Source organism: Gymnoscopelus braueri (genome assembly GCF_963280865.1).
Source record: "Gymnoscopelus braueri genome assembly, chromosome: 16".
In the NCBI taxonomy this organism is placed as follows: Eukaryota; Metazoa; Chordata; class Actinopteri; order Myctophiformes; family Myctophidae; genus Gymnoscopelus; species Gymnoscopelus braueri.
Window position 1 is genome coordinate 27,566,221 of NC_137616.1, and position 25,815 is coordinate 27,592,035.

The 25,815-nt window shown below is 42.4% G+C and overlaps 1 protein-coding gene across 1 annotated transcript in view; it reads left to right on the forward strand.

Annotated features, from left to right (window-relative positions):
• Window positions 1-25,815, forward strand: part of adgb (androglobin) — a gene marked incomplete at both ends in the record, with an annotated part of 78,883 nt that overhangs the window by 22,913 nt on the left and 30,155 nt on the right. The window contains 14 exons of the mRNA XM_080452767.1: window positions 185-230; window positions 2,124-2,283; window positions 3,878-3,941; window positions 4,180-4,278; window positions 7,024-7,120; window positions 7,973-8,108; window positions 10,838-10,952; window positions 13,097-13,267; window positions 14,025-14,160; window positions 14,620-14,754; window positions 20,269-20,362; window positions 24,084-24,215; window positions 24,531-24,684; window positions 25,164-25,351. Coding sequence (XP_080308893.1) covers window positions 185-230; window positions 2,124-2,283; window positions 3,878-3,941; window positions 4,180-4,278; window positions 7,024-7,120; window positions 7,973-8,108; window positions 10,838-10,952; window positions 13,097-13,267; window positions 14,025-14,160; window positions 14,620-14,754; window positions 20,269-20,362; window positions 24,084-24,215; window positions 24,531-24,684; window positions 25,164-25,351 — 1,727 coding nt within the window. The remainder of the gene's footprint in view (window positions 1-184; window positions 231-2,123; window positions 2,284-3,877; window positions 3,942-4,179; window positions 4,279-7,023; window positions 7,121-7,972; window positions 8,109-10,837; window positions 10,953-13,096; window positions 13,268-14,024; window positions 14,161-14,619; window positions 14,755-20,268; window positions 20,363-24,083; window positions 24,216-24,530; window positions 24,685-25,163; window positions 25,352-25,815) is intronic.

The following is a 25,815-nucleotide window of genomic DNA, read 5'->3' on the forward strand; positions in this document are numbered from 1 at the left end:
ATTGTACTTAAGTACAGTACTTGAGTAAATGTACTTACTGTAGGTACTTTACACCACTGAGTCTAATGTCTCTCTCTCTCTCTCTCTCTCTCTCTCTCTCTCTCTCTCTCTCTCTCTCTCTCTCTCTCTCTCTCTCTCCCTCTCTCTCTATCTCTATCTCTCTCTCTCCCCCCCCCCCCTTTAGGTTACTGCAGAGGACAGGAAGAAGGGCGTTAAAGGCACCTCCAACGGTATTAGCTCCTCTGGTCTAATGCCACTCCACTCATTTTGTAGAGAATATAATCCATCCATGTGAGCTTTGCACACAATTTCTAATACTGTAGGCAAAATTGTACCAGAGTAAAACTAGCTGTATAGCTACTAAGTCCCTCTGTCTGTCCATCCATCCGTTCAGCTGTACGTCCGTCTGTCCCATTCTCATGATCTCAGGGGGAATTTCTTCAAATGTTGAACTCACTCAAGGATGAACTGATTAGATTTTGGTGGTCAAAGGCCAAGGTCACTGTGACCTCACAAAACATGTCTCATACATTTCAATATATTGATGACTTACATTTTGCCAAAAACTACACATATTTATTAAATTCCTTCAAAATCTTCACTGCATAATATTCGTTTCAGTTTAAAGATTATACTGTACGTCTCTGTTATAGGTTGATGTGGTTAATATTGCTTTAACGTAGCCTTAATGATGAGAATAGAGGGGTCTTCTTTTGCTCTCGCCTTCCTCCATCCTCCTCTTCATCCGTCCGTTTGGCTGCCAAAGACTCGGTTTTGGAAGACGGGTCTGGAATTATGCCTCATGACAAGCAGCCAATTACCCGCCTTCGCTCTGCCCCCGTTTAGTTGCTTAGTAACACCTGCAGTTTGAGCGTGCAGACCACCATTGCTCAGCAGCTGAAAACGCTGGCCCTGGCCGTCTCAGTGCTATGATCAGACGCTCGCTTTGAGTAGAGCTCAGGGGCAGAAAGAAAAAAAAACTGCGTGTGTGAGAGAGAGAGTCTATTCTGTTTTCTATGAGTCTATATACAAGTGTGTTATCCCATTAATACCTGGGACGCATCTGTGTCACTTTTAGATTTCTTTAGGCTATTCAAAAATAGCAGATATACAAGCTCATAGCGCGGCACCGAGTGCCGCGCTACGAGCTTGTAGATCTGCTATTTTTGAAAAATCGTGAAAATTATTTTTAAAATATTTTTTTCAGATTATTTTTTTAGGATTTTGAAAATGTTTCGAAGCGGCCTCAGGTCTTAATGGGTTATTTTAGGGCAGGGGAGGTTAGGGGTGAGCGCGTTGGTGTGAAAAGTAGTGTCTGTGTGCATAATCTCTGACTTGGCTGTGCATGCATGGGAATTGTGGGCGCAGATGAGTGGGAGTGTGCTTGTGTGCATGTGCACTCAGACTATGCCTTTCGTTGTGTGGGAGATCGGCTACTGCTGCTTGACCGTTTTTTAGGATGGCGATTTAACCCATTAAGACCTGAGGCCGCTTCTAAACATTTTCTAAATCCTAACAGTTTTTCGGAAAAAAATTAAAAAAAAAAAAATTCACGATTTTTCAAAAATAGCAGATTTACGAGCTCGTAGCGCGGCACTCGGTGCCGCGCTATGAGCTTGTATATCTGCTATTTTTGAATAGCCTAAAGAAATCTAAAAGTGACACAGATGCGTTCCAGGTATTAATGGGTTAAAGTCTACGATAACTAACTCACGAGTCACGAGAGGAATGGCGTTCTGTTGCCCACAGCATTTCTTCAGACAGGAGGCTTCAGAGGAATGTCAATAGAAAGCAATTATTGTCCACCTGCCAGAGATGACACATTCGTAATTGAGAGTAGACCATAAAAGGACAGTAAAATTGACTAGTACAATTACATAACGTTTCATTTTAGAACAATGGAACAAAGACACGCTTTCACATTTTGGTGAAGTGGAAGTAGCACTTTTATATGATACAGTACATCACAAAAACGATTACTCGACTACTAAAATGTAATTAGATCACTTACACATTTTACTTTGACCCTCAAATGTCAATATCCAAAACAATTGTTGAAAACAGATATCTCTCTACTGTACAATGCTGCCTATTCAGAGGGCTAGTGCCTTCTCATCCTGCAGATCAGAATGTGGCTGATTCACCAGGAGGTCCACTTCCAGATCAACCCAGGATGGTGACCGAGGAACCCACGACACCGCTGCCTAAACCCCAGGACCGATCAGATGGACCCATGCTGCAGGAGACCTGGATCGACCTGGATGACTTTGCTAAATGCTTCCAGTGAGAGAGAGACAGTCACTGAAGCATTCATTCAATCAATCAATCAATCAAAGTTTATTTATATAGCACATTTCATACATCAAGTGCAGTTCAATGTGCTTCACAGAATAGGTTTAAAAATAACGATTAAAAAACCCGGAGGATAACAGCACAAGAGGAAAAGAAAACATTTAGAATAAGACGCATAATAAGACACGCACACTGTTTCACAAGTGATCTAGCCTCAGGACCCACATGTCCTTTGCCACTACCGTGAAAACAAAGAGTGCAGTAATCTAGTGGCTTTCAAAGTGGAGTATTAGAAATTAAAAAAATGATAATATGGGGGTGCCCGCTGGCCTAGCGGTCCAGGCGCAAACCACATACTGTACGCTGTTAATCCAGCTTGACAGCATGTCGTGGGTTCGACTCCCGATCCCGACGACCTTTGCTGTATGTCATCCCCCCATCTCTCTCCCCATTTCTTGTCAGTCTATTGTCCTGTCAATAAAAGGCCAAAAAAAGCCCCCCAAAAATCTTTGAAAATGTTTTAATAATAATAATATTAATAATAATAATAATGATAATTATTTGTTATAAACAAATAAATAATAAAGTACTGTAATCACTATAAATGATTGTTGGCCTCCCTATTTTGGGCAAGATTTTTCAACATTTTCTAAAATCGATAAATAGACGATCTACAAGCTCACGCGTCACAGTACTACATGTCGTGAGCTTGTAGATCAATAATTTCGCTGCTCCTAAAATTGTGTGGCACCAATCATGCAAATATGGGCCGGGTTTATCAACAGAGGCATTTTTTTTAAATCCGCCCCTTGGAAATGCATGTTTCACAGAGAGATTCCAGACTAATATCTACGCAGTGATATTAGTCTGGCCATGCCAGGCTAATAAGGTGTGGTGTGTTGTGAGCTTGTAGATCAATAAGGAGGACTAAAAACCCAATGAAATAAAAAGCAATTGAAACATACATACATCCTGCTCCTTCAAAGCACAGTTTTCCTTCAAAGCACAATTTCTCATCTAGAACGCAATAATTGTGGGAGGTTAAGGCCTATCTTGAATTACATGCTCGATATCCGCATGGCTCACAGTGGATTATCCCTCTTATGCCATGGCCACTTGCCAACAATGAAAATACAAGTTGTGTTTATTCATATTTTGCGGCATTATGACGTTTGTGTTGGCACGCACTATCTACAGTACATCAACCGTGAGATTGACTTTACTCCAGTAAATGGGAGAAGTCTTAGAAACTTCACTGCACACAACGTTTGTGTCCCTCTCTTCTGTCTTCAATGGAAGAAACAGGATTTTAAGCCTTTAGTGGAGAGACAGGAAATGTGGAGAGAGTAGGAGAATGACATGCATCATTTAATGGGCTGGGAATCAAACCAGGGACCACATGGTTTTTGCCCATTTTGCACCCCTGTGGTACTGTATATGCACCCTAACCACTTGGCTATCAGGCTGCTCATTTTGTTACTGATTTTGAGAAGCGACCGATTAAGATCTTGAATACTAATTCAATAATTAACACTGCAATAATTTTGCACACAAACAAACTAACGTGAAATGTCACTTTTTCCAGGACACTCTTGGTGTTCCATAAACAGCAGATATACCCAAACCATGTTCAGAAAACACATTTTAAGGTGAGCATCAGACATCAACTTGGTACTGTCTTTCTACATCTATCCTATCTAACTCTGAATGCACACAATCTCTGTCCATGTGTCCGACTTCAAACTCGGCAGATTTTGAAATTGGTTGAAGGTTGTTATAATCAGTTACTGTCATTCCCATAAAGTCTGTGATGATAAAGGTGACGCATTGATTTTGAATTGTGTATGTATCCATTCTACTCTAACAGTTTGGTGCTTTTCTCTGCAGAACATCATGTTGTCCAAAACAACCCCCGCAGGCATCGGTTGCACTGGAACCTCTACCCACTCTACTGCTACTGCCTCATCTGCTACTGGTCACCTTCAAGTACACGCACACACACACACACACACACACACACACACACACACACACACACACACACACACACACACACACACACACACACACACACACACACACACACACACACACACACACACACACACACACACACACACACGTTTGTACTACTATACTTGTGAGGACATCAACATTTTAGGACGGCAATTTTATGATTTGTTTAATCATTTTTTAACCCTAACACTGAAGCCCGAGTTATACTTAGTTGCGCGCTGGTGTCGCGTATCGACATTAGCTGATCTACAAGCTCACAACGCGTCGCAACATAAATCCAACCTAACCTATATTATGCTTAGACTAACCCGACTCCAACCTGAATATTTTCCTAATTGTAAGCCATCTTTTTTAACCATATAAACAACCATTTCTCTTGTGAGGACCAGACAACATGATGACCAGAAAACAACAAACACAAGCCACCTAACCATATACTCACAGACTACAATAGTCTGATAGAAATTGTGGCTTTTTCATTCTGGTCACGTTTGTATTGTCTTCATATTGATATCGTTCCTTTTCCTGTCTGTCTTTCTGTCTGTCTGTCTGTCTGTCTGTCTGTCTGTCTCTTTTTCTCTCTGTCTCTCTCTTGCTCTTAACCCATTCAATCCGGGAACGCATCCGTGTAACCACTTTAACCATTATTTTATACTTTGGCTATTCAAAAATAGCAGATCTACAAGCTCATAGCTACAAGTAAGACGCGCAAACGCGGGAAGCGAACGCAATTTTTTTTAAATAAATATGAAAACAAAATATTTAAAAAAAGGTAGGGGCGGGCTTAAACGCAACCTTGACAGGTGTGTTCAGTTTTCAAAGACCTTTCATTTGATGTATGGTACGTCTAATTTTTTTTAAATAAATATGAAAACAAAATATTTAAAAAAAGGTAATCAATAAAAAAAAATAAAAAAAATACCAAAAAAATCTGCGTTAACACATTGCATGCCAGTCGCGTAGATCTACGCGAACCTATTTAAAGCCGCAGCGTGCCAGTCGCGTAGATCTACGCGAACCGCCGATTCCCATGTTAAGTGCCCCAGGTGCACTTTCCGAATTTTTTTGATCCATTTCCGTTTCCGGTTTCCGGTCGGAAACGGAATTATTCGGGTTCCGGTTTTTTCGATCGTATCCGCTTCCTGTCTGGGATCCTGTTTAAAACTCGATTTTCTCTGGTTGTTGTTTTTCTCCTCGCTGATCACTGTTTACCGTGTATCGGCTGTAGCTTCAAGATGGCGGCACGGATTTGGAAACTGTTTTCGCTGACCGTTTCTCACGGATCCGCTGTGTGTTTAGAACCAAATGAACGCGCACTTTTAACTTATTTAGCGAGGTCTGTGGCGACATGAAAAAAACTAAAAAACAACAATAAAACGCTGGCACTGGTGAGTACATTATGAGATTAAACTCTGGCATGGAATGTGTTAAAAGGAGCATCTTAGAAAAATACAAATTCACAAAAAAAAAACTTTGAATGTTTTTGAACAATTCAACAAAGTGTTTGAAGTGCCTGTTTCACCCACTTCCGGGGGGAGGAGCCTAAATCCGAGCCCCCACTTAGGGGGGGTAGAAAAAGTTTCGGAGCGATTCGGGCACTTTTCATTTAACATGGGGTTTCAATGGGGAGTTTTTAGGAACCTTCTCCGGGGCGTGGCTTCCGGGGGAAGGGGCGGGCTTAAACGCAACCTTGACAGGTGTGTTCAGTTTTCAAAGACCTTTCATTTGATGTATGGTACGTCTAAATTGGACATTTACTTATCTCAGAGGAGCTGCACACAGGCAGTGCACACAGAGACACAGAGACACAACCCGAGCACGGTTTCATAGTAAGCTCCACTTGCGCCTTCGGCCTTCGGCACGCCTCCTTCCGCTGCGTTCGCAATGAACATTTTTAACTCAACTTTTTTTAAACTGATGTTGCTGTAATATCAGTGGTTCTCAAACTTTTTTCATGTGAAGGATCATCCAAAATTATATGTATTTGTCCACGGACTCCCCCATCTCAAAATATGTTGTTCCAGGGACCCCCAAAAGCAAAGATTTGAGTAAAAACAATGTGTACATACGTTCAAAGATTTGCACACGTTGCACAACGATTTTTACATAGCAGATCTACAAGCTCATAGTGCTGTGCTGTGAGCTTGTATATCTGCCATTTTTGAATAGCCAAAGAAATCTAAAATGACACGGATGCGTTCCCGGATTGATTGGGTTAAAAAGAGTGGGATCTTTTTAATCCCTCAGCCCCCCCCCCCTGCCTCCTCCTTCCTTCCCTCTGTCCCTCCCTCTCTGTCATCGTTCCCAGCCTCAGTCTCTATCTGTCTGTCCGTCCATCCATCATCCCTCCCTGTGGTTCTGCTGTCCTTCGCCCTCCTTCACTCCTTGTGTTTTTGTTGCCTTGGTTTCTACTTGTTCCCTGTGGCCTCCTCCACTTCTTCCCTTTGTTGTCTCCTCCACTTATTTCCTTTGCACTAGCTGTGTTTGACATGTAAAGTGTATGGTGTGTTGCTATGGAGTGTGTGCGTGATGAATGTGTGCGCACATCGTGCATTTCACTCTGTGCGTGTGTGTGTGTGTGTGTGTGTGTGTGTGTGTGTGTGTGTGTGTGTGTGTGTGTGTGTGCGCGTGCGCGTGCGTGCGTGCGTCGGTCTATCTGCACTGTGTGTAGGCATTTATACTGAGAGAGTCTCTGTGTGTGTGTGTTCCTGACAGTGGGGCTCTTACTACCTGTATGTGGACAGCCTGCAGCCTTCCAACATTCTTGTCAGCCTCTCTGCTTTTTTAAACTGGGGAGAGACAGCTGAGGAGAGTAAGGATTTAACTCACACACACACACACACACACACAATCGTAAAATAATCATAATAATACAATAACCGTTGCTATTGCTGCTGTAGTATAACACATGGAATCTGTACATAATGGGGCATAGCAGGGGTGGCCATTTTGCAGTTCCACAGATACAGATTATTTTTTTCCCATTGAGATTTCCGAAAATATTTACATAACTTATTTTAAGCCTGGAACCAAGCCATCCAGTTCTCCTGGTGAATCATGACCAGAAAACATTTGATTCTGTGTCAAAAAATATTTGAATATTTAATTATATTATATACACTATATTTAATAAATACTTTTTTTTTTTGCAGTTTTCTGAATTTTTTGACACAGAATCAAATGAATTCAGAAATCTCTATGGAAAAAATTTATGGGCTTTATATCTGTGGAACCACACAATGGCCACCACTGCTATGCCCTATAGTTACTCGGCTATTTTTCACATTTACTGTATATCTTCTTGTTTTCTTTCCGCTCTCCCTTTATTGTGTTTACGCTGATGTTGCTACTGCTGAGGCTTCTTTTCTTATTTTTTTCTATCATTGTTATCGTTATCTTTTTTTCCCAGTCTTTTTTTACTGTACTTGCATCTCGCTGCTTGTACCCGTATGATTCTGTTTGGTTACAAATCAACGGATGATTGAATGATTTAGCGTAATAGAAACGTTGATAATTTCATAGTACACCACCACAATTCTTCCACTGCCAAGCAATATTGACCATATTCACGCGGTGGCCATTTTGGTCGGGCGCTGTGTGTGCTTTCTGGCAAAGGAACATACAGTATGTGTGTGTGTGAGCATGTTCCTTTTCTCCTCTGTAGAGAAGGAGCTGTCAGTGTGCAGGTATGGGGTTCTCCTTGCTCAGCCGTACTCATGGAAGAGCCTGGTGTGTCAGCCGCCAGTCCTCCACATCAAGACCACCTCCTGCAAGGCTGCCTCCCTCACCTTACCACCAGGGTAGGCCTCTTACTACTCTGTTGGGAAGGTTGCATCCTAATTGGAATTGGCAGCAGTTAAAGTAGGGAAACCTGTTCCTATTGTGGACCCAGTTCAAATTATCCAGACCCATAAAGCAATAAGGCTTATCACTCCTATCAAATCTAACGGGTCAGTTAAATTACGTCATGTGTGGAGAGACGAGGGTCATCTATATCTATCTATTAGGCATGTAACGATTCTCTCAACTCACGATCCGATTCGGATCACGATACTAGGTTCATGACACGATTTTTAAACACAAAATTATTTTCCAAATTTGTATTTATTTTTTCTCACAAAATAAACAACAATACATTACCAAAAAAAAAACATAAAATCATACGTAAGAGGCTGACTCTCCAGTGTTTATGCAGCCTGGACGAGTACCAGGGACAGCTCTTCCCAGGATTGACTATATCCTCAATAATACTGTTCCGGGACTCATCCAGGCGAGACATGAATCCATACATGGAGTGTCTTAAGAGAGCCTCACAAGTGTGGATTCCACATGTTACAAACAGGTGACTGGCACTATGCCATCTAGGGACCTTAAGTAGTATCCTCAGGGCCTTAGGCCACCTTAAGCCTCCGCATGCTACCCTTCTTGTATGTGCACCACAGGAAAGCTGTATACATGGGAGTGCAGAATGCTTTAAAAAGTGCACACTTGACAGGATCTGAACACATACTGAGCAGTATCCCACCCTGTGGATTTGGTATTGCGCTGCTGTGATAATATGAAAATGTTCTCTAACCCTGCACCAAGATAAGGTTCTGCCAACAACATGTCAGAGAGGCTCGCAGTGATAAGATCAAAATAAAATGTCAGATTTCTGTCTTTCTATGTCTTTGATTCTATAAATGGCACGCGCAGCCTTTCAACTCTCTAGACATTTCAGCATAAAAACAGAATACATGTTATGCCGCATTAAGGAACCGATTGTCACGTTTTACACAAGTAAGTTCACAGGTGTTCCTTAGGCTTCCTTTGGTTAATGGTCTGATTCACGCCGTAGACACCAGCAGCATTTAACCCATTAAAAGCGGGAAAGGTTTTTGCGTTATACAAAAATAGCAGATATACAAGCTCACAGTGCGTCACTTTGTGCCGCACTGCGAGCTTGTACATCCGCTATTTTTGCGTGTGAGAACTACTGATTTAGAAGGCGTTTGTAGAGTCGGCTTCGGGTCTTAATGGGTTCAAATGTATGTATTCAGGGAGATCTATCTGAATACACATACAGCAGAATGGCCCCTAATGTTTTTCCACCATGGCATACTATAACCTATAACCGAGATATAGAACAGAGAAACATTATGAGGCGTGAGCAAGAAGCTGTCGTGTGTGTGTGTGTGTGTGTGTGTGTGTGTGTGTGTGTGTGTGTGTGTGTGTGTGTGTGTGTGTGTGTGTGTGTGTGTGTGTGTGTGTGTGTGTGTGTGTGTGTGTGTGTGTGTGTGTGTGTGTGTGTGTGCGTGTGCCTGTGCGCGCATTCCCTTAGATGCTCTGAGAAGTAGTAGCAACAAAAAAAGTGTGTGTCCTAGTCTCTATTAATGGATGCTGCTCGGCCTAGAAGCAGAGGGCCTAGTTTCTGGGGTCAGGCAGAGGTACGTGGCAGCGCAATTACTTCAGAGCCGTAATCACACACGGCACTCAGCTTATCATACTGGGAGGCCCTGTGGAGCACACTCTCCCGGTGGGGGGAGGGGAGCTGATTCGCTGATTTGTGTGGGCAATCAATCTAACAATCTCTTCTCTGTGTATTTATGTCAGCTTCTCTGTCTGTCTGTCTGTCTTTCGATCTCACTCTGACCTTTTCCCACTTACTGTCACTTTCTTTCAGTCTGTCTCTCTGGAGTAACATTTTTTTTCTTTGAAGACAATTCTGGAAGTATTATTATCTGAAATTTATTTTCTCTCTCACGTCCTCCTGTTCTTGTATTCTCTTACCCTTCTGCCTCCCTCTTCCGTTCTTCCTTCTAGCCCCGTGTCCCCTCTGTTGCACTCGGCACTCCGTCCTCTAGGTCTCCAGCTCCACCCAGTGCTGCTCAGCCATGTAGTTAAGCCATGATGGCTGAATTATGTAAAGCTAATGGGTCCTGGAGAGAGGAGGTTCCACTCCATCAGGCCTGACCAGGGCCTGTGAGGTCAGCCTGGCGCTGGGCTAGAGAGGACATTCAGGCTGCAGAGCCGGTGCCTTGCTTGACCTAGTCAGATGGATAGGAATAGTTTTCCCTAGAAGAAGAGGGTGCTCATCTACGCATCTACAAATGTCTTCTAAATCGTAACAGTTTTCTGAAAAACGTATATGTTGCTATAATATCAGTGGTTCTCAAACTTTTTCATATGTGTAGGACCCCCAAAATGATATGTATTTGGTCGCAGACACCCCATCTCAAAATATGTTGTTCCAGGGACCACCCCAGAAGCAAAGATTTGAGTTACAAATGTTCGCTTTAAGAATATATATATTCAAAGATGTGCGCAAATTTTCATGATTTTTCAAAAATAGCAGATCTACAAGCTCATAGCGCGGCACTCGGTGCCGCGCTATGAGCTTGTATAGCTGCTATTTTTGAATAGCCAAAGTATAAAATAATGGCTATAGCTAAAATCTAAAATGACACAGATGCAATCCCGTATTGAATGGGTTAACTGTCTGGTTGTTTTCAGAATGGTCACATTCTTTTCTCCCCCACAACCCCTCCAGGCGCCATGTGTTGCATCTGTACACCAGGGCAGCGCTGGGCTACTGCATCCACCTGTACAGCAAGACGCCCTTTGTCTTTGGGGATGAGGAAGCCATCATGCCGCACCTCACCAAGGTGATCCCCTTTTTCTGTTGTAATAAATAGAACCAATGTCATCATGATGCCGACCACCGTTCTCTGACCTCTCTCTGTCTGCTCCCATCGCCTCATCCTCAAATGCGAGTTGCTACGTGATGGAAGATGTATTACTTTGCTTTGTTTTCCTTCTCCAGCGGCTTTGTCACAAAAAAAGCTTATATCACAGTTTCCTGAAAAATGTTAGTCAGGAAGCAATACATATAACGAACAAACAATCTGGAAAGGGAAGGTTGTAGGTTGTAAATGAATATAAGAATAGGAGTATTCTGCATTGTGGTGGGTATAATACATCAAGAAAAAACTGTGGGTCTATGTTACTCATAGACTAGCGTGACCATATTCTGAATTCCCCAATAGAGGACACTTCACGCATGCGTCCCCAGCGCGCGTGAAGATTTTCGGTTGGGTGTGTTACTTTTTTGGGGGGGTTTTGTTACCTTAATTCGGTTAATTCGGTTCCAGCTTTGCAGACAGTACACTCTGCTTCCCATTTGTCACGACCCAGCGCTGATTTAAAATGGAATGGAAAGCGGCAAGCTTTTCACTGCGAATTCAGCACGAGTCATGACACTGGAAGTTTGATTGACAGCGGTGGGCATAATGGAGCGATGCGTGCACGAGAGAGAGAGAGAGACTTTTTTTTATAATAGTATGTTTTTGTTGTACTTACAATGCCTGAACTTATGCTGCAAAATGAATTTTGTCTCAATTACTAGGTTCCACATTTTTATTTTATTTATTATTTCATAAAGGAGTTTTACTTGATTATTAAAACAAAAATAAAAAGTAGTAAGACACACACACACACACACACACACACACACACACACACACACACACACACACACACACACACACACACACACACACACACACAGTAGGGATTTAATGTTTCTAAAATGGCGGAAGATCTAAAAGGCAGAGCTCATGGCTAGTTTGTTCATGAGGAGACCCATATGTGTAATGATGTTAATCATTACACATACAGTATGTAATGTAACTCTATCATAAACGACACAGAGTCACATACCTGACAAAATCGCCCGGGATGTTTTGGAACACAGTTCTTATATGATGCAATCTAAGATTTCTCTTTGCAAGAGAAAAATTAACGTTGTGACCCAGGGGTAGTGGGAGTAACGTCAGGGCTTCGGTACTAATAGGGTGCCTGGTTGCTTCATGGTTGGCCCCTTAACAAGATAGAATGTGCACTGTAATGTGTTGCAGCATCAGCTTGTATCCATGTTGAAATAATAGAGATACAAACTTCTTTCCAAGAGGTCCACTAACACCTCAGCTCTCACCAAGAAAGCCCAGAAACGCTTATACTTCCTGCGAAGACTGAAAAGTGAATTCCCCTTCCTCTATTAACACTTCATGCAATAGAGGAACCATTGAGAGCATCCTGACGTACTGCGTCACTGTCTGTTATGGGAACTGTACAGATGCCGACCGCAAGTCCCTACAGAGGCTAGTGAGAGCAGCAGAGAAGCTCACAGGTGTCCCTCTCCCCCCCATATCTGACATATACACAGACCGATGTGTCAGGAAGGCCGTGAGCATAATGACCGACTCCTCCCACCCTTCCCACCATCTCTTTGAACTCCTGCCATCTGGAAGGAGGTTCAAGAGCTTAGGGGGTAGCACCAGCAGGACGTCCAACAGTTTCTTCCCCCAAACCATCAGAACCCTGAATGCTCGCCATATACTGCCCCCGAAACCAACATCTTGAGAGATGAATATATTGCACTTTGAATGCATCAGCACTTCTTTTTTTTTTACCAATGTTGTCTACTCTCTCTACTTTTTAATGTTTTAAACTACTTCGCCTCTTTTTTAAACGTGTCTATTGTTTTTAAATGTAAAGCAAGCACCATGAGTTGTGGAGAACGGTATTTTGCTCCCCTGTATGCCTAGTGTGTATTGTGGAAGTGCCAATAAAACTGATTCTGATTCTAAAGGTTTTTGTGATGGAATTAGCTGCAATAATATCTTCAATCCAAAACGCCATCTCCACCAACGCTTACGGTTGTGTTTTTAGATTTTAGCGTGGTTTGATTTGCACCACGTGAATGAAAACCACAGACTCTTCCTCGCTCCATCCCCTGCTCTGGTTGTAGGAAAGCATGCGTTTCAGTGAGCAGGCCTGGTCCATGCTGAGGGCCCTGTCCAACGTGGTTTCATCCGTCGGCGATGAGCAGCAGCAGCAGCTGGCAGCCAGGAAGGCCCTGGAGGAGACGCGCCGTCCACCAAACATCACCAGTGCCCTGGGAAGATGGGAACATCGCAGGGTAACATGTTTACACACACAACAGCATAAAACACACGTTACACACAGTACATACTGTACCGTCGCTGTCGGGCAGACACCTTGTATCTCCAAATGTCAACTTTTTCTGTTTGTTTTTTTAAATTAACCCATTAAGACCTGAGGCCATTCTTAAAAAAAATCTAAATCTCAACAGTTTTTTGAAAAAAATCTGGAAAAAGTTTTTTCACAATTTTTCAAAAATAGCAGATCTACAAGCTCATAGCGCGGCACTCGGTGCCGCGCTATGAGCTTGTAGATCTGCTATTTTTGAATAGCCCAAAGAAATCTTAAAATGAGACGCAGATGCGTCCCCGGTCTTAATGGGTTAATGCCCTACTAAATTAATGCCCTACTTTTCTGTGGCAAGTGTGTCACACAAAAGTAGTTGAACTACAAGCTCAGCGCACGCTGTGATGTGACGCACTGTGCTCTGCTATTTTTTTCCACTTCCTGAAAAGTCACAGTTTGTTTTGGACCTACGAGATTTCCACCCGACAGCGACAATACGCTGTTTGTATGTAATTGCAGTGATAATTGATAAATCTATGAATTATTGTATGTCGTCAGATATCTGTCTTTCTATTATGTCTTGGATTCCATAAATGTATGTGTGCACACACAAACGTAAACTAAGCAAACAGGCTGTGAATGTGATTCCTCTTTTGTTCTGCATCATCGCGCGTGTGTGTGTGCGTGTGTGTGTGCGTGTGTGTGTGTGTGCGTGTGTGTGCATGCAGGTGTTTAATGAGGCGGTGTACTACATGGTGTGTCAGGCCCTGGAGAGGAAGCTGACAGCAGAGGAGCTGTTTGCTGTTCAGGTCCTCACTGCCGACTCCTTACTCTTCTGCACGGACAAGGAAACCTCGCCTGCATGTAAAAGCTGTGTGTGTGTGACTGTGCGTGCGTGCGTGCTTGCATGCGTTATTTGTGAATTTGTATTCATGAGTATACTCCAGATTGAGATTAACCGGTTAATCCCCATATGGGTAACCAGAGTCCCTCAGTGCTCATTACTAGTGTCTTCCCTGTTATTGTGGGGAAAGCTTTCGCTGAAAATAGCAGATCTACAAGCTCACAACGCGACGCAAAACACAATACCGATGCTGGGGTTTAAGTGGTTAAACTGATGAAACACAGCTTGTTATTGTTATATTTCTCACATGCACATTTGCCACAAACTGTAAAAATGCATTAGACAATAGCTCCGGCTTTGTAATGAATTGACTTCTGTTGAACAATGCATCAAGTGTGATTGGAGAGAGAAAGTATAATAAATTTGCAAAATATAAATATTTCTGTGCACGGCTACTGTATTTTGTCATTTGCTTTTAGTGGAGGTGGTGTCTGGGAAGCCTGAAGGTCGGGCAGACAGACAGTCAACAGACAAGGAGATCAAGGCAGTCACTGTCCTACAGGCCGCCTTCAGAGGACATCTGGCACGAGAGGTCCTCAAAGCTTCCAAACCTGGTAGAGAGAGACACACACACACACACACACACACACACACACACCCCCACACACACAGCCACACACACACAGCCACACACACACACACACACACAGCCACACACACACACACACACACACAGCCACACACAGCCAAACACACACACAGCCACACACACACACACACACACACACACACACACACAGCCACACACAGCCAAACACACACACACACACACACACACACACACACAGTGATTTGATGCGCAAGTTCATCAAATCGTGAGGGCACAAAACTTGCTAAAGGAGCTATTTTATCCACCATTACGAATAAAAGGATGTCTGTCATCTTATTAATCATGACGTTCTTTAGCCAGAAATGAATGTGTTTCATAGAGGTAAAAAAGTTCCTGCCAGTAGCACTCACATACACACACACTCAAACTCACACACAGGCTCTGTCCAGAGGCAATTACAATACAATTATTATCCAAACCAATGACAATAATTGTTTTGGAATTGCTTGCGATTATGAAAAGGCATCAAGCTGGGGTTGGGGGTTGGGGGAAATAATAGAGGATTCTGATAATTAAAAAGTTTGAATTACCTCCAACAAATTCTATTTTACTTTGGATTACAAATATTACTGTAGGTTGTAATCTTTACTCGCACACTGTGCTCATAGATTATTATTCCAGTTTGCTCATATCTATACCATAGCCTGGAGGAACGATTGCTGTACAATTGCCCGGGTTGGGTGATAACCATAGACATAAATAGGTAACGCCTCATTGGCCAGTTGGGCCGCATGTCAACACAACACCACCCCCATATTATGTAGGGAAACTCCACTGCAAGAAATATGCCTGAATTGTATTTAAGTACTTGAGACTAAAACGTTTTTTTCCGTTTTATAACCATTACTGTTACTATCTATGTAAAGATAACATGTTTGGTATGAAAACCCACGTATCCTATATCATAACTTAACTGTATACGTTGACATTTTTAAGAACCCAACCCGCCTGAAATTAGGTTGAGAATTCAGTTGAGTTATGATTATTATGAATTCCTGCATTTGGTAGGCATTAGGAGGCACGGCGACGCATCGTTCCAATGAACCGCAGCGGCCTATGAGGTATCTGTGTTTATATGTGATAACAGGTACTGAAAGTGCCTTAGCGGAAGTACAGGAAGTACCGCCCAAGGAAGTTGCAGTGATGCTGTGCAGAATTGTTGATTGAATAGAATACTATCAGCACGTTGAGCAAGTACAATTTAACAAGATATGCTAAAAGGATAACACAAAAAGCGTTGGGAGCTTGTTTCCATTGTGGTCATGTACTCGATTCCTCATCAATACATACAATACATAATCCATATCAATTTACATTCCTCTGGCATGAAAACCGTGTTGTGAACATACAACAGGAGTCCCACCCTATAGGCACGTTCTGCCTTCTTACCAGGCTTTTCTCACATGAAAGGCCAGGGAGGGAACAAGGTTAACGATTGCCTAGTTTAGGCCAATCAGAATCCCATAGCTTGGAGGCACAATTTCTCTGCAATTGGCTCGATTGTTGTTTGGCCAACCGGCCAACCAATGGTTGAATTTCATCAGTCAGTCAGTCAGTGACATTCACATTTATAGGGCTAGTCCCACTCTTGTGGTCCAGACAAAGATACTACTGTATATACATTAAACACAGTATACACACACTTATGTAGATTCCCGCACAAATTCATTTCACTGTCAACGACATATGACAGACCTTATGACAGACCTGCAAGAACCAGGATGGACTGGGTGTACTATGGATTGGCCATCTTTATTGTTGCTGCTTACCTACTGGTCCATAATAAATCCTCATGTTTCCTCCAAGTGCAGAAAGTGCAGTAGTGTTGATGTGGGATGGCAGTTAGCATGGCCTTTTACCCTGATATCTAGTACATACTGTATCTACAGAGATATAGAATATCGTTGCGGGCAGAAACCTCATATCTCTGTGTTTTTGTTGTAAATTGATGCCCTGCTTCATCATACAACAGTGTCGCACAAAAGTTGTGAAAATAGCAGATACAAGCTCACAACGTGGCGTGAGCTGGTAGATCTGCTATTTTAACCCATTAAGACCTGAGGCGATTCTTAAAAATGTTTTCTAAATCCAAAAAAACAAGATTTTTCAAAAATAGCAGATCTACAAGCTCATAGCGCGGCACTCAGTGCCGCGCTATGAGCTTGTATATCTGCTATTTTTGAATAGCCAAAGAAATCTGAAGTGACACAGACGTTCCAGATCTTAATGGGTTAAAATGTTTTGTTTCACTTCTTTTTAATGATAAAAAAGGAATGGTTTTGGACATAAAAGGTTTCCACCCGACAACAATGATATAGACTGCTTCCATGGGCACACACACACACACTGTCACGCACGCACACACACATACACTGTGTCTTTCTTGCACAGTGCACTGTGAGTTAGCCCATGGCATGTGTTGAGCCTCTGGGCAGAAGGAGGAATAGTTATTGATGAGACTGCCACTCTTCCTAATACACCCTGACAGGTGAGGGGGTGGGCAGAGATGAGGAGCACGCACGCTCTCACGCACACAACCAATCACGCACGAGCACACACACACACACACACGCACACGCACACGCACACACACATCATAAGCCTCTAAAAATATATTATTTTGTTTACTTTATTTACGTCATTTCTCCTGTGAGAAGGACCAGGAAGATGGTCCTAACAATGTATACTTCTCAAATTCTTGCTGAATCATAAGTCCTTTAATTACAAATAATCATTTCATTATAGCTGTCTCATCAGCATAACAATGGAAGGAAACATCTAATATGACAAAAAGGGATGTATACTGGACCAAAGTATAAAATGAAATCAAAACAAAACAAATAAAACAACCCACAGCCGATTTAAGAAATTACCAAAGCAAAAACAGATGCGCAAAAATATGTAAACTAGTACAAGGCTCACACACAGACCTGATGTAAGGTGCACTGGTGCGACCAATGAAAATGTTGAGTTGCACTGGACAGAGTTTTGGGTGCATGTGTGCCCAAAATGGCTGCACTATCCGGAGCCCTGTTGTAGTTGCTGTAATTCTTCATGCATAATTTTGGTCCATTAAGATCTGATCAAAAGTCAGCACTGAGATCAGTGAATTAACCTTGTTGTAGCAGCAAGCATTTAACCTTTGCTCAACAGTGTGTGTGCTGGAATCATATATATATAATTTATTATATGATTCCAGTTGGCCTAACACACCCACCCGCTAGCACTTCAAACGAACATCCTATTAACAAGCATTACTTAACAGTTCATACAATACTTATAAGTCACCTTCCAGAGACCCAGGACTATAGTTATGCACAGAGCCTAGAAAGGATTTATTAACCTTAATAAGGCACTTTAGATGAGGTAGATGCAAAAATCCTTGTTAAACGGTTAATACATTCATAGTTAACCGTTAAATGCATAATAAATGTATGTGTATAAATAATGTAAATAAAACAACAAAACAACTTAGTAAAGGTTGAACAATGACAAAATAGGCAAGTTAGTGACACTGGATAAATGTGTTTGTAAATGCTATTTTAAACACTTTTAAGAAACTCAAACTGTTAACAAGTTTCTTATAAGCTCTTATGAATGTCTAATAATCTAACAATAAACCTGTTTACAATGATATTAAGACTTTTACAGCCTTATTAACACATAAGGTTAATAAGCATCTTGTAAGGATTTATACGTTCCTTAATAACTATCCATTAATGTTCATTACGGTCTTATAACATAACGATAAATGTGTTTACATTGCTATTATCAACACTTGTATAGCCTTATTAACATAAGTGCCTTATGAACTGATAATTGATGCTTAATACTAGGTTCTAATCATCTAACAATAATTGTATTGACAATGCTAGTATAAACAACTATATAGCCTTTATTAACAAATATAAGGTTAATAAGCGTCTTATAAGGACTTATAAGTATCTTATTAACTGTAAATTAATGCTTGTTAATAGGATGTTTGTTTGAAGTGCTACTATATTATATTTATATATACACACACACACATAGTCTAATCAAAATTTGCTTCACTGACATTAATTTCATCGATCAAAAATTGCAGCTTTTAGAAAATAGCCCCCGATGACATCGCTGATCGCCTTGTCAAATCGCCGCACATCTAAAACCAATTTGAAAGCCGTTTGGGGAACAAAATAAATTGGCCCATTGTTATCCCAGCTGACACAACCAATGTATAGCAGACAGCTCATTCCCCAGCACTCCTCAAGTGCCCTGTCAATGACCCATCATCTTTCTCTCTCTCTCTCTCTCTCTCTCTCTCTCTCTCTGTGCCTCAATACTCTTTTTATACGTATCTCTCTTCGTCTCCCTCGTCCATGCTCCCTCCTATCCTCTCTCTCCCTCTGCTTAACCCATTAATACCTGAGGCCGATTCTATAACCCCATAAAAAAAAAAACCCATAAAATATGGAACAAAATATGTTGTTCCAAGGACCCCCAGACGCAAAGATTTGAGTTAAAAATGTTCACTTAAAGAGGGAACCAGGAGACCTGGTACTGCCAGACCCCTAGTGGTTGAAATCTGAATGGCCGGACTTCGCATGACGTTTGTGTAGAGGAAAAGAGGGACAGGACAGGAAAAGAGGGACAGACCGACCGACCGACCGACAAAGCCTCATGTAGACCCCTTGGGTCTGGCAACAAAAATATATATAGAGATTTTTCAAAAATAGCAGATCTACAAGCTCACAGCGCGGCACGAAGTGACGCGCTGTGAGCTTGTAGATCTGCTATTTTTGAATAGCCAAAAGTATAAAAGGACACGGATGCTTTCCCGGTTTAAACGGGTTAAGAGATGATAGGAGTTTTTCATTTCTCCTTTGCAGACCCCTATAATGGTTCTATTGATTTGGGGAAGTGGCCGTGTGAGGGATTGGAGTTAGGGAGGGACGAGACGGGGGTTTGAGGGGGCCTGGTGGTTCCACCATGGTTCAATGCGGTTCTGCGTGCCAGATGACGAAACGCCTGTCTCTCCAAAGCACTTAGGCTACACAGAAATACAATTCTGAAACATGCGCATGCCCGCGCACACACACACACACACACACACAAACGCAGAAATACAAATACTGTACATCCACGCACACAGTGAGGGCCGACCGGGGTTGGGGAATGATTTTAGGTGTCATCTTCTTTCTCTCAGTCAAAAATATCGCTGAATTGCTGCGATTCAGACCCTGATCTAGGTCAGCTATAATAATGATATTTTCATGTCTGTGACTTCAAGGTGGATTGTCTTTCATCTTTTATGGATGCCAAATGCTTCTCTCTCTCTGTGTGTGTGTGTGTGTGTGTGTGTGTGTGTGTGTGTGTGTGTGTGTGTGTGTGTGTGTGTGTGTGTGTGTGTGTGTGTGTGTGTGTGTGTGTGTGTGTGTGTGTGTGTGTGTGTGTGTGTGTGTGTGTGACGTTTATTCAGGCACAAAGGAGAATCTCAGTGCATCCAAGACCCTTGCAGAAGTGTGGCAGAGTGTTGAATCAGAGGCAGAGAGGCATGCCGTGTCCCTGTTATGGTAAATCATGTATAAACATTGCACAAATAATTGAAACGAAAATGAAGCCACTTTTGTGCACAGTGATATTAACCCTAATATTCAAGACTGTCTAACTGTACCTTCACACATTTGTGCAACATTTTCCACATGCATTCTAACAACCAACTAGCGCATCATGGTGTAAACTAGCCCTCTGGAAATCTATTTTTAAGGAACCATAATTGCACTATGGCTTCGGTACACAGGCTACGGTACGCGGTTTGCCAGCCGCGCCGCTTCGTATGGCATCCGTTTAGCCTCCCTCTTTCACCGCATGCCCAGAATCTGCTCTCCTCTCCTGGCTGCGTCCTGTGGAGGCCAGACGGGGAGTATTTTTTCCACATTGTCTTCCATCTTTTCCCGGTGGTACCATCTGCTGTTTATCCTGTCTTCACTCCAATCGGCTAGCGGCGTCTGCTGAATGACCCGCCGCCTGGGGAGGCGCGTGAGTGAGCAAGCGCAGGTTTGGTGGGTACTATGTGTGTGCAGCGGGTTCATACTGCTCAACAGAGGCATCCACTCTGCTCTAGATCAGAGCAGAGCCGTGAGGTGTGTCCATTCTCTTCAGTCCGTGCCATGTTGATAAAACGACGTCTTCTTCGATGTCCTCGTGCCAGGCTTTGGCCTAACTGTTCTTCTTTCAGAGACAGCTTTCTGTTCCAGGCTTTTTTTACACTCTCAAGAGTAGATTTTACACTGCATTTTGCCTCGTTTTTGAAGGCAATGTGAATTTCTCAAAGTATCTTTTCTCTACAACTGTATTATATAAACTAGTGACAAATATGGATTTAGAACAGGGGTCTTCAACCTTTTCAGACCAGGGACCCCCAAACTGATGGGGAGATGGAGCAGGGACCCCCTACCTCGTAGGGTAGGGGGGGCTACCACATATATTGTATATTTATGTATACAATTGTGTTTTACATTGCCTGCTCCTATACGCACCTGCCCCAGTAGGCGTCTAAAATAAAAAAATCTCTACAAAATATGTATAAACATACCATGTTATTGTGCATTGTGCCTCCATTTATCTGTTTGCTATGGATTCATGTTATGTTTAAAGACAATTTGAAAAAAAAAAAAATGTTTTTTTTTCCAAACAAAAATATTGTTTAATCAAACAACAATTTCGCGGACCCCCTGCAGTACCTCCGCGGACCCCCTAGGGGTCGCGGACCCCCTGTTGAAGACCTCTGATTTAGAATATGTATGATATGATGTAAAAATGTCATTTGGGTCTTTGAGGATGTGATCATTTATAGCACATCCTTTATACATTATAGCTTGGGTGGCACGGATTGCTGTTCAGCTTTTCAGCTTGCGTTTCCGGATGCATTTCAGCTTCAGATTATTATCGAAACGATTTCATGTCCCTGAACAAATGGTTCATTTGAAAGAGATCCTTTCATTAGATCAATTTAATAATTTGCTTTGCATTGCTGTGTTGCAGCAAAACAAGGCTGTGTGAGCTTGTAGATCTGCTATTTTCCACTATATTTGAAATAGGGCTGTACTTTTTCCCTTCCTAGAAATGTAGTGGAGTGGAGTAGTGGAGTCAAAAGTACAATATTTGACTCCATAGTGGAGTGAAAGTCATAAGTATCCAAAAATACAATGAATGTATATAAATGTACCTAGTTTCTGTCCCTTGTCCACGTAGCAGGGCTATGAGTCAGTTGCATAGGCGGTTGTAGGTACTGTAGGCAGCATACAGCAAGGGGACTTGCTGTGTGTAAATAACATAGATGGTTTGTTATTAAGCAATATGTTATGGTGTTTGTTATAATATAGTATGTGTTATAACATGTTTCTGGCCTAACGTATGCACAACGCATGTCAGTGGTCTCGTAAGATGCTACACGTGATTCTGAACGGATTTCCCTCTAATCCACAGTCTGATTGTTAATTCTTGGTGTCAATTATGTTTTTATAATCTGCCAATCAGAGTTGAAATGCAAGTGTCGGCTTTGAGAGAAAGAATGAGAGAGAGACAGAGAGAGAGAGAGAGTTAATGTCCGTCTTGTTGAAATACGTATATACTGTACGTCTCCTCTCTTAGTAAAAAGATTTAGGCTAGTAATACATTTAATTAGAGGTTAAAACTTGGTTGACCTGCGTCTTGTGACTGTGACGGCGTTGCTGTCAATGGTGCTAAAAGGTGCACACACAGGAGCAGTCTGTAGGATGCTTACACTGTGATTATAGGGTTATAAGAGTGCATTATGCACCAAATGGTGTCAAAACATGTTCCTGAGGCTATGGTCAGGGCAGCAGCTCCAGAGACTGATGTTAGAAGGAGCTTGAGTGTTTAACAGTTATTAAGGACACTGGCACTGATGTTTTAACTAAGAACTGAGCACTAGGAATTTGTCTTGATGCCAAGGGCAAGGTCACTGGCACAGATGTAGGACTAAAAGCATTGCACACAGCATGTTAAGCACCTAAAGTGCTAGGACTAACAGACAACAAGACAACTGTCTTGATTCTGCAACAAAAAAAAGAATCCCTTTTTATGTTATTTCCTTGTTGTTGTGTTTATTACTATTGTCCGTGGTGTTGAAGGTGCACACACAGCGGTAGTCTGTAGGATCTATGCAAAGTGATTGCTTTGTTTGCAGCATAATCGACTGAACCGCACCACCTACTCAAAACATCTTCCTGCGGCTATGGTAGATATTAAAATTAAACTTGGATTGAAGAAGACAGGGTCCCTTTCTCCATCTCTCTCTCTCACACACACACACACACACACACACACACACACACACACACACACACACACACACACACACACACACACACACACACACACACACACACACACACACACACACACACAGAGTTGCCCTCCCTCTCATTCACAATGCTTCTCTCCAGAATTGGCCTGGCACAAATCAACAACAGTGCTCATGCATTTGAAGATGAAGCATCCAACCATCCATTACTCACCAAAATAAAAACGAAATGTTCCCAAACAGGAGACTTTAATGATGACTCTAAACGGCGGTAACCTGGCAACAGGATAGGCTTTAGGGCTGAAGCTGTCTTTTGTAGTGTCTTGTGTGTAAAGCGTGCCTTTGGCGTGCTCGTGTATCACTCGGGTGCGGTTCACGAGCCGCAAAGCTGCACTGTCTGTCGCGGTGCCTGCCTTGTTGACAAGTGATTTAAGGACATTGAGGTAACAAAAACAAGCGCTCCTCATCCTCAACCCTCCTGGGGAAATAGACGTATGGTATGGTACGCTCGAACCGAACGCCCCGTACCGAAACGGTTTGGCATGAATATGTGTACATCTATTTAAAACACATTATTAACATGCCTACACCTATACAGTTGAAGCAATGCTGCCCATCATGACTGCAATGTTGCATTCTGCCTCTTACCCAGCCCTGAGTGGGCCACCTGGCCTGTGTGCCCCTTTCTCGTTAATTATATGTCATTCAGAGGGATCGTTGACAGGAACACTCTCCAGAACACACAGAATAACAGAATAATTTTGAGCTACAAGAGTCCCAGCTTCAAGAGGAGCTGAGTGTACGTATTAATGAGCCACGTTCTTACAGCAGAGACAAAAACCATGGCTCTGCAGCCTAATGACACTTAAAGTTAAATGTTACGCAGATTATCTTGCCTGTACTGAAACCCTCCCCACTAATTCTCTCTCACACACTCATGTCCTGTTGTTACTCCTGTCACACAGGTATGTACTCAGCCACTGTGAGCAGACAGCAGAGCTGTACCCTTGTCAGAAGGATGAGTGGACCAGGATCACCTTCTCTGATTACTCTGTGCCATTGCTGACGACGGCAAGCCCCTGGGTTCTGGTCTTCAGGTTAGGGCACGAAGCCACATGCGCACACTGCACAAATGAGGCAGTAGCTTAAAGATACAGTGAGATACAGTATGCTTGTCAAAACCTGTGCAGGAAAAAGGTGATCGTTGACATTCCTCTCTCACCTTTGAACAACGGGTACATCAATACCTAATTATGCAAATGTTCCAGGTGAAGCTGCTTTTGTGGCTAAGCAGAACAAGTTTCCAATATTTAATTATTACTCAAATACTTTCTGAACAAGAGCAGCTGATCAGGTTTTTTAACAATCTGACGACTATCACTGTTGCGTCTGTTGCCTCTACTGTGTTCCAGAGAGGTGTTCCTGGTTCCTAAGAGAATGCTGCTGGTGCCTATGGTCAACTCTCCAGTGCCTTCCTGTCTGCTCCACGTGATCGACAATGACACAGGAGAGGAGCTGCCCAGGGTCTTTAACAAAGTAGCCCCTCATGTCTATGAGCCCAACAAGGTCCGTACATGCTTTCAAAACCTAATTTGACAACCACTCTGTCCCTTGGCACTCTAGGTTTGTTATTTTGCAACTTGAAATGATTGACATTAACACCGCTTTTATATTTTATCATGATTGCGTATTTGACTTAAGCAATGACTTTCACTTAACCTGGCATTTTACAGGCTTGTTTTAAATGATGTGTGGAATGTCAAAAGTACATGTTGCGGTAAAGATCATCTTTCTCCTTGGTACTTATGTGTCATCAATGCTCGGGTTGATGTTATCGGTTTTGGGGTGCAGAGGACAGAGGACAAGGCATTCCCACCAACAGACATGACACAAATATAAGCAGGAGCTTTGCTTTTATAGTTACTTGCATCTTTCTTGCTCTCTCTCTATCTCTCTCTCTCTCTCTCTCTCTCTCTCTCTCTCTGTCTCTCTCTCTCACACTCTGTAAGTGAAAACGTCTTGTCATGTCTAAATCTCTCTTTCAGTTTGGTTACACTTTCGTGGCAGAGATGAAGACACCTGAAGTACCTCTTCTTGGTGCCAAGTGGAGAATGCGTCTGATTGGTTCACGGGAACCGCTTCCAGAATTGGCACGTGAGACTCCGCTCAACAACTTCACCGTGAAGGAATTCAGGGATTACTACATTCCTAACAACAAAAACATCATATGTCGGTAAGACAGCGGTTCAGCTTGTGTTCACATGATGTCTGCCGATAAGTCAATTCCGTTTTATTTATGTAACAGTAAACTCAATGTGCTTCACAAAAAGAGAATACAAAATATGTTCTGTATCTACAGTATATACAGATGTTTAGATACAGTAATCCCCCCACCCACACACACACACAAAATAAAGAATTTTTTAAAACTCTTGTTGATCCCCACATTGCCATGACACATCATTTATGACCCCACCCACACATCTCATGCGTAACACCCACATAGGATACATTAACACCTCGCTTACACACTCTCAGAGAGAGAGAGAGAGAGAGAGAGAGAGACCAACTAACCATTACCCTGAGATAATAGGAAGACTGCTTTTAAAAGATGACACAGTTGTTGTAGGTCTCACGTCATCAGGTGGTTTGCTCCCGAGTGTAGGACCATAACGACTAAATGCAACAGATTTAGAT